Source organism: Procambarus clarkii, chromosome 45 (assembly GCF_040958095.1).
Source record: "Procambarus clarkii isolate CNS0578487 chromosome 45, FALCON_Pclarkii_2.0, whole genome shotgun sequence".
NCBI lineage: Eukaryota > Metazoa > Arthropoda > Malacostraca > Decapoda > Cambaridae > Procambarus > Procambarus clarkii.
This window is the reverse complement of record NC_091194.1, coordinates 977,705-997,309: the sequence shown is the minus strand read 5'-3', so window position 1 is coordinate 997,309 and position 19,605 is coordinate 977,705. Positions and strand designations below refer to the sequence as shown.

At 39.8% G+C, this 19,605-nt stretch overlaps 3 protein-coding genes across 5 annotated transcripts in view; 1 reads left to right on the top strand and 2 right to left on the bottom strand.

The window, feature by feature from the left end:
• The window catches only part of LOC123769961 (tubulin beta-4A chain), a 52,226-nt gene extending 46,378 nt beyond the window's left edge, over window positions 1–5,848 (bottom strand). Inside the window, exon 1 of one of the 2 annotated variants that reach the window (XM_069301072.1) lies at window positions 5,718–5,848. The gene's annotated coding sequence lies outside the window, so the exon portion shown is untranslated. The remainder of the gene's footprint in view (window positions 1–5,717) is intronic. The other variant, XM_069301073.1, reaches the window with a different exon arrangement.
• LOC123769963 (uncharacterized) lies at window positions 2,733–12,802 on the top strand. 2 transcript variants are annotated; one of them, XM_045761484.2, is made up of 5 exons: window positions 2,733–2,818; window positions 4,827–5,179; window positions 6,697–7,095; window positions 8,174–8,350; window positions 8,914–12,802. In XM_045761484.2, the coding sequence occupies exons 2-5, from the start codon at window positions 4,879–4,881 to the stop codon at window positions 9,132–9,134; spliced, it is 1,098 nt and encodes a 365-aa protein (XP_045617440.1). In that variant the 5' UTR covers window positions 2,733–2,818; window positions 4,827–4,878; the 3' UTR covers window positions 9,135–12,802. The 2 variants fall into 2 exon arrangements, with proteins under 2 accessions (XP_045617440.1, XP_045617439.1); XM_045761483.2 differs by having other exon boundaries at window positions 2,798–2,847.
• LOC123769964 (calcium release-activated calcium channel protein 1) lies at window positions 12,775–18,632 on the bottom strand. Its single transcript, XM_069301074.1, has 4 exons — window positions 18,520–18,632; window positions 16,062–16,098; window positions 14,788–15,059; window positions 12,775–14,057 (listed from the first exon to the last, which is right to left on the bottom strand). The coding sequence occupies exons 3-4, from the start codon at window positions 14,937–14,939 to the stop codon at window positions 13,766–13,768; spliced, it is 444 nt and encodes a 147-aa protein (XP_069157175.1). The 5' UTR covers window positions 14,940–15,059; window positions 16,062–16,098; window positions 18,520–18,632; the 3' UTR covers window positions 12,775–13,765.
• Between the last annotated feature and the right edge of the window lie 973 nt (window positions 18,633–19,605).

Here is a 19,605-nt window from a genome sequence, read left to right as displayed (position 1 = left end):
CGGAGAGCCCCCCGGGTCACACTGAGGGCCCCCGGGTCAAACGGAGAGCCCCCGGGTCACACTGAGGGCCCTCGGGTCACACAGAGCCCTCTGGGTCACACTGAGGGCCCGTGGGTCACACTGAGGGGGGGGGGGCCCCGGGTCACACTGAGGACCCTCTGGCCTCCTCAGTGTGTGTGTGGTGGCGGCTGAGCTGCCCTCCTCTCGTGATGAATGACAAACAGCCGCTTGTGATACTGTTACTGTGCCGTGGCCTCATAGTCGGAACTCTCACACTAACTCCGCCTACTCTCGTCTCTCACGTAGTCAAGCTTTATAACTCTGAGGTCATTATTCCCCGAAGATGCGCTGACAAGCGGTACAAACAGTAAACTAATATCTAATGCAGCACATTAGGCTACAGTGTAACCACAAGAATATATACACCGAAAAGTATACAAAACTGTGAATACGCACTGAAGTTCACTTTAGTTGTGAACCATGTTCAAAAATAAGGTGTTTATGCTGACCAGTCAATTAGCATTGTCTGTAGCCATAATAACTCCAGATGTTGATAGGCTTGTAATAAAAGAAATACAGCTATGTATAATTTTGCAGATCATAGTACAGTGTTTTGGGACTGTCTATATAGTGCTTCCCGAGAGCAATTTTACTGTAGCCTGAAGCAACAAGAATTTTAGAATTACATAATAAAATAAAAATATAAGAACAAAGGAAACTGCAAGAGGCCTATTGCCAAGGCAGCTCCAATTTATATCAACCCAAGCTCATCCATCTATATGTCTGGCCTGCCCTTGAAATAATCCAACGATCCCACGGCTATTATGTTACCCGGTAATTTGTTTTATAAATTAACAACCATATTTCCAAACACAGTTTTAAATATATCGATGAATATTAATGTCTCACAATTACGCATGTTAATTAGTACTACAGCAGTAAGACAAATGAATATATGATTGCATGCTGCGCTTCGAGGACTTCTGCTTGATATACAAGGGGGAACTGCCACCATGACAGTTGAAACTCTAGACCTGGAGCCAGATTCACGAAAGCACTTACGCAAACACTTACGAACCTGTACATCTTTTCTCAATCTTTGGCGGCTTTGTTTATTAATGAGCTCCGAAGCACCAGGAGGCTGTTTATAACAATAACAACAGTTGAATGGGAAGTTTTCACGCTTGTAAACTGTTTAATAAATGTAAGCAAAGCCGTCAAAGATTGAGGAAAGATGTACACGATCGTAAGGGCTTGCATAAGTGCTTTCGTGAATCTGACCCCTGGCGAATACGAGAGGCGGGTCCCAGGAGCTGTAGCAAGTAAACCAACGTAATACTATTGGCAGATAACTCTTGGCTCTCAATGGATCTTCATGGAGTCCAGTACTACTCATTGGATGGGTATGGAGTATGGACCCCATACCCAACCCGTGAGTGGTAGTGGACCCCATACCCAACCTGTGAGAGGTAGTGGACCCCATACCCAACCTGTGAGAGGTAGTGAACCCATACCCAACCTGTGAGAGGTAGTGGACCCATACCCAACCTGTGAGAGGTAGTGGACCCATACCCAACCTGTGAGAGGTAGTGGACCCATACCCAACCTGTGAGAGGTAGTGGACCCATACCCAACCTGTGAGAGGTAGTGGACCCATACCCAACCTGAGAGGTAGTGAACCCATACCCAACCCGTGAGAGGTAGTGAACCCATCCTGTGCATGAGTGAGTGTACTAGTCCACAGAAGCACATTTAATGAAACTCAAAAACTGAACCGTAAAGTGCGTTTAGATAAGCAATTTTCAGCATCGATGAGCAAGTTAGTTTAAAATATATACATCCTTAGACTTTTCACAGTTTGTCAAGCTAACGTCAGTGTGGTGGAGATAACTGACGAGAGAGCTACTCAACTTTCAAACCTATTCCATGATACAGAGACTAGATGCCGCAGCAGGGGAAGATAGAGGATAGGATATCTAGAATAGGCTACCCAGGCCATAGGCTACCCACCAGTCTCGTCATCTGTCGCCTCGGCTCAACTTCTCTGTAAAAACTATGTTGGGATGGTCTCAGAGTAGGGTTACACCCATGCCAGTCTCCTCCCTCCTTACATACACACACTACAGGGAGGTATACCCCGCCTCTCTCTCTCTCTCTATATATATATATATATATATATATATATATATATATATATATATATATATATATATATATATATATATACTGAGAGTGATTTTGTTCTGAACACAATTTAAAACGAAAATGTACTTGCTAGCTGTTCAGTCAATCAATGTGATGACTTTAACCTTCCAGAAGTTGATATGGGCTAAACAATCTTCTAAAGGTTGACAGGTCCTAACAGTCCTCCAGAGGTTGACAGGCCCTAACAGCCCTCCAGAGGTTGACAGACCTTAACAACCCTCCAGAGGTTGACAGGCCTTAACAACCCTCCAGGGGTTGACAGGTCCTAACAACCCTTCAGGGGTTGACAGGCCTTAACAACCCTCCAGAGGTTGACAGGCCTTAACAACCCTCCAGAGGGTGACAACCATTTCTGTCTCGCCCGGGAATTGAATCCAAGATTCCCGATTTTTAATCGAGAACGAAACCAATTGTGCTACAAGTTTCCTATGATGCACTTTGTCCTTCTATTTCGAGAAACCTCCACAAATGCCAAAGTTAATGCGCATCTTGGTTCGAATACCGTATAAAGAAATCCTATCCGACAGAGCCCGACGTCACAGGACAGCGTAGTGCAGCCACATTCCCATTGTCTCATCCCAGACCAGTGAGCAGGCAGACGCCAGTGAGAGAGGTGGGTACATCTGCTCGAAACATATTTTGGTAAGGGCAGGCGAGAATTCCGACTGTTTAATAAGTTTCTCGCGTGAATCGGTCCAAACAACAACTTCCGTCAATCAATTACTAGTGAAAATATTATAGTATAAAAAGCGTGCGTATCATGTATGCAAATGAGACAAATGTATTTATATTGTTCACATATATCCCCATATGGTATATCGTATCGAGTTCATGGCATATAAATATGGACAAACTCGTTCCTAAAAGTAATACTATACGCGTCTGTTGAGTCATTTAGTATGAACTCCATACCCATCCTGTGAGTTAGTGAACCCCATATACCCATCCTGTGTGTAGTAGTGAACCCCACATACCCATCCTGTGAGTTAGTGGACCCCATATACCCATCCTGTGTGTAGTAGTGAACCCCACATACCCATCCTGTGAGTTAGTGAACCCCACATACCCATCCTGTGAGTTAGTGGACCCCATATACCCATTCTGTGAGCGGTAGTGGGAAAAAAAGTTAGTCGCATAATGGGTTCAGAAACTGTACCCTACACGCGTACATCATTGTCTTGTGTAGCCGCTTGTAATCCGAGAAAGTTTCCCTAACATCAGTGCCGTCATATCCAGAGGGTTTGGGGCGTTGGAGTAGGAACACTGGCGGGGCGCCAGTCAAGCTAGCGCGTACACTGTAAGATCATCTTTCCGGTAAGGCCTATTAATCCTATTTCCTCACAGTCTGAATTTATTTCCTATTCACTCTGAGCAGCTTTAAATGTGTTTATGTATTATACAACCGTATATTCCCATCCTGTGAGTTGGGGTGGAAAGGTTACAGAGGCATATATGTATGCATATATATATATATATATATATATATATATATATATATATATATATATATATATATATATATATATATATATATATATATATATATATATAATCATAAATTTAACACCAGCATTCATAAGTCAGCCCGTCCTCCTAAGGTTTCACAACGTCAAGAAAACGGTCAATTTAAAGTGTCCTCTCCTAACCAACCAGAGGACCCACAACAGAAAACGAGACAGTACATCACTTTCACGACCCGCTTCCATTTTCAAGTAAGACCATTTTTGGCCTTATGTAACGCATACGATCGAAATGCGACGTTCTTTGTAAGAGAACAGGTTGCATAAGCATAGTTTGGTTTGATATTGGGCTTAAGGCCAACGCAAAACCTAACTAACCAACCAGCGAGTATACTTTAGTTCTGAACAAAGTCCAGGACATAAACACTCGGTGCATATATATCAAGAAGCAAGGTAAACCTCTGCGTGTATATATACACTTTTCAAACGCTGTTATCCAATACAACAGCATCATTCTCATCTAATTAAATGGTACTATATTATAAAAAAATATATATATATACCCACTGTAAAAAATGTAATCAGAGCCTCAATTATTTTGTAATAGTAATATAATATTATGCTGCTCTTCTGATACATAATAAATATTCTTATAATATAAACATCCCGGGTATACTAATTTTTCGTCTAGATCTTTAGTCATAGTCAAATAAGTCTCACGTTTTCCAATAATTGTTTTCAATATAACAGTTACACTTTACTGGTTTTCCTGAGTGTAGGCCTACTAGGGACTATCCATGCAGATAATATATGTTAGTATACAGTAGCAGTATATAGTAGCTGCAAAATACGTGTGGTAGATTTTATTAAACGAAATAGATATAGGCCTCCATGATAGGCTTTCCGCTGACTTCAGCAAATGTTAGCGTTTGAAAAATTTAATCAGATTTTGTGGTGAATTTAATGTTTTTATTTTTTGTTCATAACTAAACATTTATTTTGGTTCATTATCATGTTAAAGTTTAGTTATGTAACTTATAACTTTGTAATAGCCAAGCATTATAGAATATCTGATCAAATCTTAAATTCATTTATTGTTAATAAATCCTCAATATTTACCAGAGCCCCCCCTTCCCCACCCCCCTCTCTCTCTCTCTCCAGCAACAGACAAAAAATACGATACTTCATATAATCAAGATCCAGCTCCTGGGCGATGGCTGCTTTCACGAGGAAAATTGCCTTTTGCATGGTCGTGTGTTGGACCGTGGTTGCCATAGAGCCAACCACGGTCGACACCGCTTCAGACAAGAACCTCTGCGCCATGACAGAGGTGCTGGTCGCCATGAAGGGGCTGTTGGTGATGCTTAGCGGTGAGATTCGTGAGCTGAAGAAGCAGGTGCATGACAGCTGTCAGGCCGGCGGTGGTGGTGTGGTAGTGGTGGCCCCACCCGAGGACCACACCCCGGCCAACGCCACGGTTCCCGAAGACTTGTACCACAAGGACGAAGATATAGGTATTTTATAAGTTCCAGTTTTATGTTGATTTAGCTTTATTGTCCCATAGTTAGTGCCGTGGCCAGTGACCAGTCAGAACCAAAGCCAGTGTCATGGCGAGTACCAGACCCAGAGTTTGGTACTATATACATATATACATACATACATACATACATACATACATACATACATACATACATACATACATACATACATACATACATACATACATACATACATACATACATACATACCCCCTGTCCGTCTTTTGAACTTTACTTTTGTATGTAAATGACGGTAAGACTGATGACCTTTTCTTGATATGATATTGACAACAAATCGTATAGTAACTGCATTGACTTACATTACAAGCGTTGTAAACGGTGAATAATAAGCTATACCGATAAATGACGACCAATTCATAATCAAACAAAAATTGATCAGTAGAGGAACACAGATAAAAGCCTGACTTACCTTTTTGTATTCACTAATGGTGTTAACCTCCACCCAGCAGTCACATAAATGAACTAGGCTACACTATTCGACTTTGCACATTACCTGTACAAATTAGCAGTGGGATGATTGGTAGCGTGACGTTGATAAGAGACTATAATCCTCTACGCGCACTTCTGAAACCATTTCTATGCGCGGGGTAACACGAAGACAAGTCCTCCCACTATGACAGACAACGCTTGACTGACCGACCTGTCCACGTGTAATACAATACACTCACCTCTACACTCATAACTATCCCAACTGCCTAATTAGCCTATAAATGTGCATTTATTTTGTTTTAAATAAATCTGTGCTCTAAGGCTAACTTGTAGTAAATCAAGTCATTCGATGTACAACTCCTTTCGGCAGACTCGAACGAGTTAGCATTTTTTTTGCGAAAAACCTACATCTACTACTAATCAAAAAAGGCCTCATTAACAAATCAGGCTTCGTTAACTCGTCACCAAGTTGTTAAAAATGACGTAAAACAATCTTTAGTAACATTTAAATCCGTAAATGTATTTTTCATATATTATATTAAAGGCTTGCTACGTCAGCACAGTATATTAAACAAATTCTCAGACCTTGAGGCTCTGAGAATACATGTTTTTATGTACCCATCATCCTGTTTAGATAGTACTTTTGTAACTATGTGAAGCATCGTACATATATTGACGTAATGGACAATTAGATAGTCGTATTTGGTACTATTCCCTTTATAGACCCCGGAAAAATTAAAGGTAAAAACCTGCAAACTTAAATATTGCTAGGCCTAGTATAGCACCATATATGTATTATATTTAACAAAATTAAGATGGCAGTGTAGCCATGCTATTAATTAAATCATACTTAAAACTGAGACTAAAAGGTACATTGGATATTGCAAATATAAATTAACAGTCAACGTAATATAAATAACGTAGCACTTTGGAGCTTGTAAACTGTTTACTAAATACCGACTAAACCACCATAATCAAGGTTAAGAGACATCCTCAGTGGACATGTAAGTACTCTTTGAGTCTCTGATAGTTATGTGTTACAGACCTACAGGAGGAAGAGGAGAACGAGACCCCGAGCATCACCAACATTACATCCACCACCAACACATCCACCACCAACACATCCACCATTGCCACCACTGAACCCATCCTCGACTTGGATTACGAGGACTACGATTCACCTGAAGGTGACTACAACAACCCCGTCAACGACCTGGTGAGCGGCCTCTCCTCATGGTGGCAGAGTGTGTCGATCTTCGCCCCCAAGCCTACTGGCTCGCCCAACACCACTACTGAGCAACCCGACGCTGGCGACCAAGACCTCAGAGCTCCTGACGAGGATCAGCAGCCTACCCGAACTTCTCCAGCGCCTCCTACCACCACTACCACTACCACCACCACTACCACTACCACAGAAACTCCCCTCTCCTTACCACCAGTCCGTAAGTAGACTATGCATTCTCAAACACCTTGTATCCTAAATAATTGAGGTATGAATTCAAATTACCCCCCCACCCATTTTTTTATAAAACTTTACTTAGTATAAATTAATAAATCTATTCACGTATTCGCCATGTTTGTCTCAGACGAATATTTTTGTCACTTAAATTAATTTACATATTAAAATGCTACTCCTCCCGTGTGGATTCAATTATAGCTGTGAAAACAACAATACAATATAAATGGCTTTATGTGTTTAGTGATTAGTCTCTATTTCAACATTTTGTCGGTGATTACCAACGTTTGGGTTATCTGGACTACTTTTTCGTGTGTTACTGTGATGAATGGTTTAGAGGCCTATCTGTACAGCAAGTTGTTTGACAAATCTTGGACTGAATATTTGTTTCCTGTATGGCTGGTTTGGTGTTGGGCTTAAGACCTCTCAAGCCCCCAAGGGTTACTAAGGCTTATCAAGTTATGTAGAGTTATTCAGGCTTATCTACCTCTGGAGAGTTATTAAGGCATATCAACCTCTGGAGAGTTATTAAGGCCTATAAACCTCTGCAGGGTTACTAAGTCTTATCAAGCACCTCTGGAGAGTTATTAAGGCCTATCAACCTGAGTAGAGTTATTAAAGCCTATCAACCTCTGGAGTTACAAAGGCCTATCAACATTTGGAGAGTTACTAAGGCCTATCACCTTCTGGAGGGTTACTAATCCCTATAAACCTTTAGAGGGTTACTAAGGCCTATCAACCTTTGGAGGGTTATTAAAGCCTATCATCCTCGGGAAAGTTACTAAGGCCTATGAAGCTCTGGAGGGTTACTTAGGCCTCCACAACAGCTTACTGTCCAACCAGCAAATATACTTTAGTTTTAAAGATAGTCCAAGCCTATATTTAATTCTTAGTGCATATACACCGAGAAGCTGGATACACTTCTGTATACATAATCCCTTGTGTTTATCCAGTTTCAAGTAAAGTTGACAACTTTGTTTAGCAGGATTTGCATTTCACAAGTCCACGTTGTTATGTGGCGTTCTAACGAGATAAAATAAACAAACTGGTCTCTGTCATTGTAGCGAATACCTGTCCAGAACCGTTCCGTCTTGAAGCTGAGAGTTGCTTCCTGATACTTCACGACCAGAGGGACTGGAAGTCATGGGGCGACGCCCATGCTGTCTGTCAGAACTACGGCGGGGAGCTGGCCGCTCCCTGGAGACTCGCTCCCCTTCAGGAGTATCTCTCTCGCTATTATTGTGAGTATTATATATTTATTACTTAGATCTATTAATAGATCATCTATCAAGAGTATCTCTATTACTGTGTGTATTGCTTCTCACTTTCTCCTTCACTCCAAATATATATATATATATATATATATATATATATATATATATATATATATATATATATATATATATATATATATATATATATATATATATATATATATATATATATATATATATATATATATATATATATATATATTGTTGAAAATAACCGAAAGGGTAAGATTAATGATTTTAATACGAATCTTCACGATATTTCTTACATTTTTTTTCACTGTTGGAGGTAATTGAAAAATTAAATCCCCAAAGTTAATTCTTTGATAATTGACGAATTTGAAGATTCGTGTTAGGAATCATTAGTCTTACCCTTTCGGTCATATTCAACAACATATACAAGAAAGACTGCTACCAAAATATACTAATATATATATATATATATATATATACTGTATATTGATACTCCACCATAACCAGAGGTAAGGAAATGAAAGAACTGATCACTAAAGACAAATTCTTGATAATTTCAGCCGATGCATTCTGGGTGGGCGGCCGCCAGAACCCCAACAAACGCTCTTCTTGGCAATGGTTATCTGGAAGGGAGGTTCAGAAGAATGAATGGAAACCAGGACAGCCGCAGAAGAACCCGGGCAAGAAGTGTATGTTCCTTGATAAATGGTCGGGTTATCATGCCAAAAACTTTTTCTGTGGTGAAAAGTATCCCTTCATCTGTGAATACCGCGCGGTATAAATCCAGCAAAAGTTATGTGTTGAAAGTCAATAGATAAGACTCTAAAGGTTCCAAGCACAATGGTATTTTGTTCATTTGGCTAATATATTTCTAATAAATGTAATATTGAAAGATTTCATTAAACTTAAATTATTTTCAAATTATGTTTCTCTAATGCAAAGATACATAGATTTGGATTTATTGCTTTGATAAAGGTCAAAAAGTATAACCTGTTAACAAGTCAAAATTTGTACAGTGTTTCGTGAATATGAAATTTATTTTACTGTTGTTGCTAACATTAGAATAAGATCATTTGTTAATTACTTTTAACGTTATATACAGCTATCGTATATTATGATTTTAATGCAGGTTCAATTAAGCTTTCAGTTTTTTTACAGAGATTATCAAAAGTTTGAAGGAAATATGTATGTTTAAATTTATATACCAGGTGCAAGATACATCGAAAATATAATTAGCGTATGAAATCACAGAATGATAATTAATTAGATAGCTTCGTACTATGCAAGTCAAGACAACCTTTAGAGTGTTAACGAACTACCTAGTAGATCCTGTTTACCTAGTAGATCCTCTGTTTACCTAGTAGATCCTGTTTACCTAGTAGATCCTGTTTACCTAGTAGATCCTGTTTACCTAGTAGATCCTCTGTTTACCTAGTAGATCCTGTTTACCTAGTAGATCCTGTTTACCTAGTAGATCCTGTTTACCTAGTAGATCCTCTGTTTACCTAGTAGATCCTGTTTACCTAGTAGATCCTCTGTTCACGCAGTAGGTACCAGCCAACTGTTGTGGAAAGAGTAAGCCTATCGAAAAGAGTAAGCCTGCAAAAAATGTACATGGGTGAATGTAACTAAGAGAGATGGGGATGTCGCCAGAGTATGGTATACTAGGAGAGTAGTGCTGGTATACTAGGAGAGTAGTGCTGGAATACTAGGAGAGTAGTGCTGGTATACTAGGAGAGAGCAGATCTGAGGCTCACCGCGGTGAGTGTGTAATACCTTGTGGTTACCTTGTGATGGTTTCAGGGCTTAGCGTCCCCGCGGCCCGGTCATTGTCCAGCCCTCCTGGTTGCTGGACTGGTCAACCAGGCTGTTGGACGCGATTGCTCGCAGCCTGACATATGAGTCACAGCCTGGTTGATCATGTATCCTTTGGAGGTGTTTATAGAGTTCTCTCTTAAACACTGAGGGGGTCGGCTAGTTATCCCACTTATGTGTAGTGGAAGCGTGTTGAACAGTCTCGGGCCTCTGATGTTGATAGAGTTCTCTCTCAGAGTACCTATTGCACCTCTGCTTTTCAACGGGGGTATTCTGCACATCCTGTCATGCCTCCTGGTCTCATGTGGTGTTATTTCTGTGTGCAGGTTTGGGACCAGCCCCTCGTTCTCAATAGTTTAGATGCTTTACTGAGTGGATTCTATCAGTAAAGAATTTCTGCACGCTCTTCAGGTTAGCAATTTCTCCAGCTTTGAAAGGAGCTGTCATTGTACAACAGTATTCTACTCTAGAGAGCATTAGCGTCTTGAAAAAGTATCATCATCGGTATAGCATCTCTGATTTGAAAGGTTCTTGTTATCCAACCTGTCATTTTTTTTGCAAATGTGACAGCTACTTGATTGTGTTCCTTAAAGGTAAAGTCTTCCGACATTAGTACACCCAAATCCTTTACATTGCCTTTTCAAAGGTAAACTTCAAATTGTAAACTTCTATGTTACGATTTGACTGCGTTTTCTACGTGGTTTCCGGTTTTATATTTTCTTTTTTTGTCCATAGCGCAGGAGCTGGAACTTATCTTCATTAAACACCATATTATTTTCTGTAGCCCATAGAAAGACCTGATTTACATGTTTGCCGTGACCTCTATGTTGTCTACTCATAAAAATCCTAGTGTCATCTGCAAAGGATGATACAGTACTATAGATTGTGTCCTTGTCTATGTTCAATATGAGGATGAGAAAAAGTACTGGAGCAAGCATAGTACCCTGAGGGACTGAGCTCTTCACGGTTGATAGACCCGATTTTATTTTGTTGACTATTATGCATTGGGTTCTGTTAGTCAGGAAATTGAAGATCCATCTGCCTATTTTCCAGGTAATTCCCTTTGAACGCATTTTGTGTGCAATAACACCATGGTCACATTTGTCGAAGGCTTTTGCGAAATCTGTAAGTTACATCAGCGTTTTGTTTGTCTTCCATGGCATCTAATCCCATGTCATAGTGGTTCAGCAACTGTGACAGGCAAGAACGCCCTGTTCTGAACCCATGCTGTCCATGTTTATAGAGATGCTGTGATTCCATGTATTTTGTGATCTTACTTCTTAGCACTCTTTCAAAGATATTTATGATTTGTGATGTTAGTGATATCGGTTTGTAATTGTTCGCCTCTGTCTTATTTCCTCCTTTATGGAGTGGTGTTATCTCTGTTGTTTTTAGTATGTCAGGGATGACGCCAGGAGACGATAACTTAGCGCCTAATCACATACATCACCAAAACCTGTCATCCAAAAATTATATTATACATGAAAGTACAAAACTATGATTTGCTGTATCCCCAAAAAGGGACCACTTTCTGTATCGAAAACACTGTATAATATCCCTATTTTCATATATTTACATGAAGATATTGTTGGGTGAAATAAATTAAATTAGTTTTTATTAATTCATTAAGCATTGTAGCCATTGCTAAAAAAAATAGCCATTGGCTACTTTTTTATTTATCTATTATTTTGTTTATTTATTTATATACATGAAGGTACATTTGGTTGAGAACACCAACCAAGATACACTGAGGGGTTGAGTGCTACATTCTTGCATACATCTAGATACACTGAGGGGTTGAGTGCTACATTCTTGCATACATCTAGATACACTGAGGGGTTGAGTGCTACATTCTTGCATACATCTAGATACACTGAGGGGTTGAGTGCTACATTCTTGCATACATCTAGATACACTGAGGGGTTGAGTGCTACATTCTTGCATACATCTAGATACACTGAGGGGTTGAGTGCTACATTCTTGCATACATCTACACATTTATATATACTACCTAATATATATATATAATGATATTCAAATATATTAACTAGTCAGTAAATAATTATATTATTATGACAAAGTTATTGACATAACTTCGTAAACACTCAAAAATGTATAACAATATACTATTTGTAGACAATACTGCAATGAAAATAAAAAAATATATATACTGTATATACCATATGTAGAATACGCTGCTATGAAAATCAATAAAAATATTTCACATGTAGACTACGCTGCTATGAAAATCAATACAAATATTCTACATGTAAATTACATTCCTGTGAAAATCATACAAAAAATATTTTACATGTAAACCACGCTCCTGTTAAAATCAATAAAAATATACCCTCTGAAGACTACACTTCTGCAGTCATTAATTAAAATGTACCATATATACTGCCTCAGTAAAGACGTGACAATAGTGTAGCTAAAACAAGACAACCCACACGTTTGCAATAAAAACTATTAGCGACGTTTCAGTCGTTCTCAAACCCATTGCCCGAAAACGCTGTGCGTATTAGTGGCTTTAGGCATAGTGTGTAATAGCTCTATCTAGAAGTCCAACATTATGTTTGTAACTCATTTTAAATGCATGTACTTTTACCTAAATAAACATTATCTTATCTATCATTGTTGGTATAACAATTTCATCAAATTGTGTAACGTGGTTATCAAGGTTGTAAACTTGCTTAGCTAAATGAATTTTGAGGTTCAGTTCCTAAGATTGGCGCCCAACCACTTGGGCTGGATGGTGGTAGAGCGACGGTCTCGCTTCATGCAGGTCGGCGTTCAATTCCCGACCGTCCAAGTAGTTGGGCAACATTCCTTTCCCCCGTCCCATCCTAAATCCTTATCTTGGCCCCTTCCAACTGCTATATAGTAGTAATGGCTTGGCGAGTTCCCTTGATAATTTTGGTCGGTCCTGAAGCCTCTCAAGTGGCAGGTTTAGATCACTTTAGTTAATTTATTGTGCACCTCACACCCATCCTGTGGGCGGTAGTGGAACCATACCCATGCTGCAGGCGGCAGTGGACCCCCATGCAGGCGATGAGTCACAACGTGGCTGAAGTATGTTGACCAGACCACACACTAGAAGTCGATTGTGATCGACTTGAGAATGATCCAGGACGGACCGAAACGTCGTCGTCCCTTCATTTTCTAGTGGGTGGACACCCATCCATACCCATCCTGCGAGCGGTAATGGAAAAAGTGAAGTTACAAAGGCCAATTTACCCGTCTTCAGGTCTGGCTCAGGAGGTGCACAATAAATTAACTAAAGTGAACTAAACTTGCGACTTGAGAGGGTTCAGGACCGACCAAAACATCATCACTTGGGTTATAGACAACGCTACTGTGCAAATATTACGCTAATGGCAACTGATTTCACAATAGACAGATTAATAAACGATGTTTTGAAGGAGACTTAAAATCTAGATATCACATACACTGATCGTCAAGAGCTTGGCAGAAATGTCTACCTTCTCTTCTGCGTGGACTTTTTGACGAGATGGCGACAACCTCTCCCTATCGAGGACCCCAAGAGCTGGTGGCCCTCAGGTAAATTATGAATCTAGTCAAATAAAAGCAAGACAATCACACAATTTGAATGGAATAAGTTGATCCATATTTCTGCAACTCCTCCAATCCGACTGCAATTTCATTCAAACTTTTCCCTGCACTTTTCACTTTGTGTTTAACTAACTTATAATAAAAATGTATGGCAAACGCTGTAAAAATAATGAGAAACGGCACCAGTATCGTTGTTGAGCCAACTGCAGCATTTCGCGAGTAATCCAGGAATTTAATCCAACTCAGAAGACCCATAAAGACCATAAATATCAGGAGTCCCAGAATATTTGACATGATCCATGAAGCCTCAATGAACCTGTAGATGAAACAATCGTGTCACTTCAGTAATAAACACAATATGGCTATCATATAAATTCCCATCCACACTTGCGTGGAAATAAATATTCCATTCACCTGTATGTGTCTCGAACCCATACAGTGACTATCAATAACCAAACCCACAGATTTGAAAAGAAAGGAAACCCAGGAGGCTAAAAAAAAAATTGAACAATTTGGATCAAAGTTTTCAATGTTGATTCGCTATTACATTAACGTCGACTTCCCGGATAAATAACGACGTTTCGAGGCCTGTTTGCTCACGTCGACCTGCAAATGGGAATGTACAGCAGTCGCTAAGTAATGATGTACACCGGCCTGTAAATTATGTACATCGGCCTCTATATAACATACACCAGCCTGTAAATGATGATATACACACTGGTCTGTAAATGATTATATACACAGGTCTGTAAATGATGTACACCGGCCTGTAAATTATGACATACACTGATTTGTAAATGATGTACACCGGCCTGTAAATGAAGATTTACTCTGGTTTGTAAATGATAATGACTCAATTGTTCTCCAGAGAATATACACAAGAATTGTACTCTGCTATTTCATATGACGTTACAAATCCTCAGCTGTAACGCTATTAACACTAGGCTTCAAATTGAGGACTGAAGTCATCTTGCTAGCCTAGCAATTACATCTATCATCCTCATACAATCCATTTACAAAAATTACTAATCAATTCTGGAACTAACCCGTGCATTTTAATGTGAGGCGATTCGGAAAAATTGCCCTTGGAGCCGTGCAGGTTTCCGCCGGAGTCTACGATGCCGAGAGAGACGACGATATCGACATACGGCAGGATGCAGATGGAGATCATGAGGGCCAGCAGATGCACGGACACCATCAACACGACACACACGCTGAAGGCAATTACAAGACCGTCTGGCAAGTTGGTGCATTTTCCTTCCGGCCGAGGGCCGTCAGGATCGCATCTGTCTATCAGCTGCAGTTCCACAATGGCTACCTAAGAGAGGGGGAAAGAAATAGCCTAAGCTACGCTATTCCTTTGGGATGTATTTTATTGTCTAAATAAACGTACTTGAACTACCTAAAGAAAAAGAACGAAGCGTCAGTTAATAATAATAATAATAATAATAATAATAATAATAAATTAGAAAATCAGTAAGAGCCAAGGGGAAGGATTCAAACCTATATCTGCATTGGGTTCTCCCAAGCAATGATTTTCTCCTTGATACATCACGGTAATGTGATTTCTTTGTGCAATAATAATGCACTTGTGCTCATCAAAATATGGCAGTGAATGTTCTCACGTTTGCTAAGGCAACCCACAACAGTTACAGAGCTCTCGGGTACCTGTTCAGGCCCATCAGGTGAAAGGAAACGTGGCCAAATATCTCCGCCCTGCCAATTATGAAACCAACAGCAGCTGACCTGACGCTGGATTGTGACACCAGCAACGCCCATGACACCGGATTATGACACCAACAGCACCTATGATATCAACACCAGTTGACACGACTGTTCACTGCTAGGTGAACAGTCATAACTTGACATTGAATTATGACATCAACAGAAAGGGACATGACACTAAATGTTGATCATGACACTAAATAATGACACCAACAGCAGGGGGACTTGACTGAAAAATCACACCAACCATACATTCATGTTGAAAATTAATACAAAACTGTTATCAAAGAAATCAAACACAAATCAGTTCAAAAGTAAAATAATGTACTAAAATCCCATCATCAACTTCAAGTAAGTTTTTTAGACAATAATATACATTCCAAAATTATAAAATATAGAGTAACTTGGGCTAAAATAAGGGGGGAGGGGGTTCTAGGACGGCCGATCCCTAGTAACACGCCTAACCTCACCAACCTATACATAGAATAAGTGGAGTGTTTACATACTAGAGCAAAGCCGCAGATGAGTCCGGACGTTTCTCTGGTAGCTTTTAGCTTCGCACGACTGAGATTAAGCTGTCTCTGGAAGAACTCACCCATGATTCCTCGCGATCACACCAAACAAAATGGAATCTGCGAATACAAAAAAAAATCATTTTAATGTAGAATTTGCAATTAAATGTATCTTGAAATTTCCACTTGCGTGCGTATCTGTGTAATTACCTAAGTGTAGTTACAGGATGAGAGCTATGCACGTGGTGTCCCGTCTTCCCAGTACTCTTTGTCATATAACGCTTTGAAATTATTGACGGTTTTGGCCTCCACCGCCTTCTCACCTAACTTGTTCCAACCGTCTACCACTCTGTTTACAAATTTATTTACTTAATTATATGTGTTTACCTATCAGTGCCTGCGGATGATTGAGATCTAGCTCTTTATGCCCCGCTTCCTATCCGTTTACCTGATGCACTCATTACACCTGTCAACATTAATGTTTTCATTATATTTTTTCTTGAAGTTGTGGATGAAATTTGCTTTGACAACTTCTTCCTTCAATACATTTCACTTGCCGACCACCCATACAGGGAATAAGGACTTCTCTCCTTACATTGTGTGTCCAGCTTTCACTGATGTCCCTTTGTCTTGCCTCTGTTTTAAATTTAATAGGCTTCCTTCATTCACTTTGTCTATTCCGCTCAGGATCTTGTATGTAGTGATTATAACCTCTCTGTCTCTTCTCTCGTCTAAGGTTGAGGGTAAATTCTCTCAACCTGTCTTCATTGGTGAAGCCTTTCAATTCGGGTACGGTACTAATCTAGTTGGAAACCTCTGAACTTTCTCAAGTTTCTATTTTTCATACTCAAGTCATGGTCTCACATAGACAGTGCGTACGGATTCGAAAACCTCTTTTTTTGTACATTCGTAAATTATGTTCTTCTTGAGGTTATCTTGGTTATCTTATGTTTGATTACTTCCCATATGCTGTTGATGTTATCCTGTTCACATGAGCTTCTGGCGTTGGAATTATGCCTACTTCCAGGTCTTTTTCTCTTACTGTTTCTTGTAATTAATTGCCTTTCCCTTGTGGAATAGTTAAATACAGGTCTAATAAAAGTCCTGTTTTTCTGAATCCTCGCCGTGACGAGGATTCGAACCTATGTTCTTAAAGGTCTCCTATCACCCTTACACTTTTCATTAAACACTTATTTGGATTGAATTGCAGCTTTTGGAATTCAGAATTTTGAGAGGCGTCAAAATGTATAAATATACAGAATACAGCAAATACAATACTGGGGCTTATTTATAAAATCAGTAATAAGATATCTATTAATATTCTTCAGCTTTATCTTGCTCCTCTTAAGCCTCATTTGCCGTTGTCAGGGAAAGCAAGCCTGTATATATATGAACTTTAGGTTCGTATTGGGTGCCCAAAAAAATTGGATTACTGGCCTTGCCCAGGATGCAACCCCACAACAGTTGACTAACTCCTGGGGTAGCTATTTACTGCTAAGTGAACAGAGCCATTAGGTGAGAGAAAACGTGCCCAACCATTTGTGTCCGGCCCTGGAATCGAACCTAGGACCTCCGATTGTGAGTTGAGAACGAAGCCAACTGAATTACCGAGTCCAGATAATGTAAATCTCTGAGATGTGTAAGTGAATGCAGATGAGTTTGTGCAATGGTCGAGGAGGGACACCTGCCGGGGCAATAAAAGCCCTGACCAGGAACACCAACATATCAATACACGCTGCTTGAATGATGAATGAATGCTATATATGTATACATATATAAATTTATATCTGTTTATATATAATATATAATATATAATATATAATATATATATAGTCTTTCTGTTAAACATATTTCATTGGAAACGACAGAAAGTTTTAGATTTATGATTCTGGCACGAATCTTCTCGATATTCCTTATGTTTTTCTTCACTGAAGCACGAAGTTGAAAAATTAATTTTCCAAAAGTTCATTTTTACTTTTTATTGGGTCTGACGCCTTGTAATGCGTTTCGTAAGGTCACTCCTCACATTTTCAAAAACAAATTCTACCGTGTTGTTGTTGTTGTTGTTTTAGATTCAGCTACTCAGAACAAAAAGTTTCAGGTAGCACGGGCTATGGTGAGCCCGTAATTCTACCGTGCTTAGCACCTGGTAATATCCTCTTATGGTGAGATGGTTAGGTAACATATGAATGAATGACATTGCAGTGGGGATACTGATATGGTATTAAATGTATCAACATAGTGTGTGACATGTTGGCAGCTTATGTTCTGGCTACTTCCGTTCCTATTGCAGGGTCATTCGGTCCTTCTTAACCTGCCTTGGTCCGGGGTCTTGTAATGGGTAGAGTGTAATTGTGTACTAAGACTAATTTTACCAAATAAAAAGTAAAAATGAACTTTTGGAGAGTTAATTTTTCAACTTCCAGCTTCAGTGAAGAACAACATAAGGAATATCGAGAAGATTTGTCCCAGAATCATAAATCTAAAAATTTGTCGTTTTCAACGAAATAAATAAATAAATAAATAAATAAATACACTCACTGGCCGTTAGGCACTCTAGCAGTTACACAAATTATCCATTTAACAAGATGTTTGGCTGAGGGCTGGGGATAGGCTGGGGGCTGACTGGGGGCTTCCTGGGGGCTGGGAAATAGTCCCAGTCCCTAGTCATGAACCAGGGACAAAACGATGGCCGTAGGCTAGGTGAAGGCTAAGGCATTGGCTGAGAGCGCTAGCTACCACCTCGACCAACCACAACACGCACTATACGACGTATTAGAGATCCAGGTTACGGTGGGAGGCGGACACAGCGGGACTCACCAGCTCGCCAACCCTTGATCAACTGACAGTCTTGGAAGGGTCTCCGAGCTGGCGTTGCAGGTCCCGTCGTCTTCACCAACCACACACTCTCAACCTATAACCTCTTGTGACGTCACAAGACACTTCGCCAATGACAGAGCTCCGTATTATGAGCTACTCGGTGATTGGTCAATCGCGAGAAATGTCGCTGACCAATAGTGACTGCCAAAACATGTCGACTAGAGGATGACGGAAGATGAGAAAAAGAATACAGTATATGGAAAAGAACAAAAGTTAAATAAATTGGGAATAATTCATGGGAAATGATACTTTGAAATAGTTATAGCTCATATACTGATCTCAAACAGAGAGGAGAAGACGCATATGGAAGCTCATATATACTCTCCCCAACTTACACAATACGGCCCCTAGCACAAGGCAAGACTGGGAGGAGAATATTAAAGACCAGCTGTGGATATAATCCACAATGAGTCCTGACTGGTACTGTAAGCATGTTCTATAGCACTTCACTCTGTGAACTGAAGCCTGGTTAGACGAGAATTATACCATATATACGGCTCTGCTTGCAGGTATACTGGATCCGATAAGAAATAATTTTCCCCCCCTCTTCCCTTTCCACAGGCCTGTTTAAGACTTGACTCACGTTTTGGAATGATTCGTTACTCCTCTATTCTGAACTGTCTCCAAAATACATATGTCTCTTTAAAGATGTCTCCAAGCTTGGATACGTAGTCCTGATGGGGGGGGGGGGCATACCAGAGACTTGTACAGTTGAATAACTACTTTATTTTCCTTGAAATCAAATGT

Coding starts and splice junctions, on each gene's coding strand:
- LOC123769964 (XM_069301074.1), bottom strand. CDS start 14,939: ATGGTGTCCGTGCATCTGCTGGCCCTCATGATCTCCATCTGCATCCTG. Junction 14,058..14,787: donor CCTCACATTAAAATGCACGG/GTTAGTTCCAGA, acceptor TTTCATCTACAG/GTTCATTGAGGCTTCATGGA.
- LOC123769963 (XM_045761484.2), top strand. CDS start 4,879: ATGGCTGCTTTCACGAGGAAAATTGCCTTTTGCATGGTCGTGTGTTGG. Junction 7,096..8,173: donor CCTCTCCTTACCACCAGTCC/GTAAGTAGACTA, acceptor CTGTCATTGTAG/CGAATACCTGTCCAGAACCG. Junction 8,351..8,913: donor GTATCTCTCTCGCTATTATT/GTGAGTATTATA, acceptor TGATAATTTCAG/CCGATGCATTCTGGGTGGGC.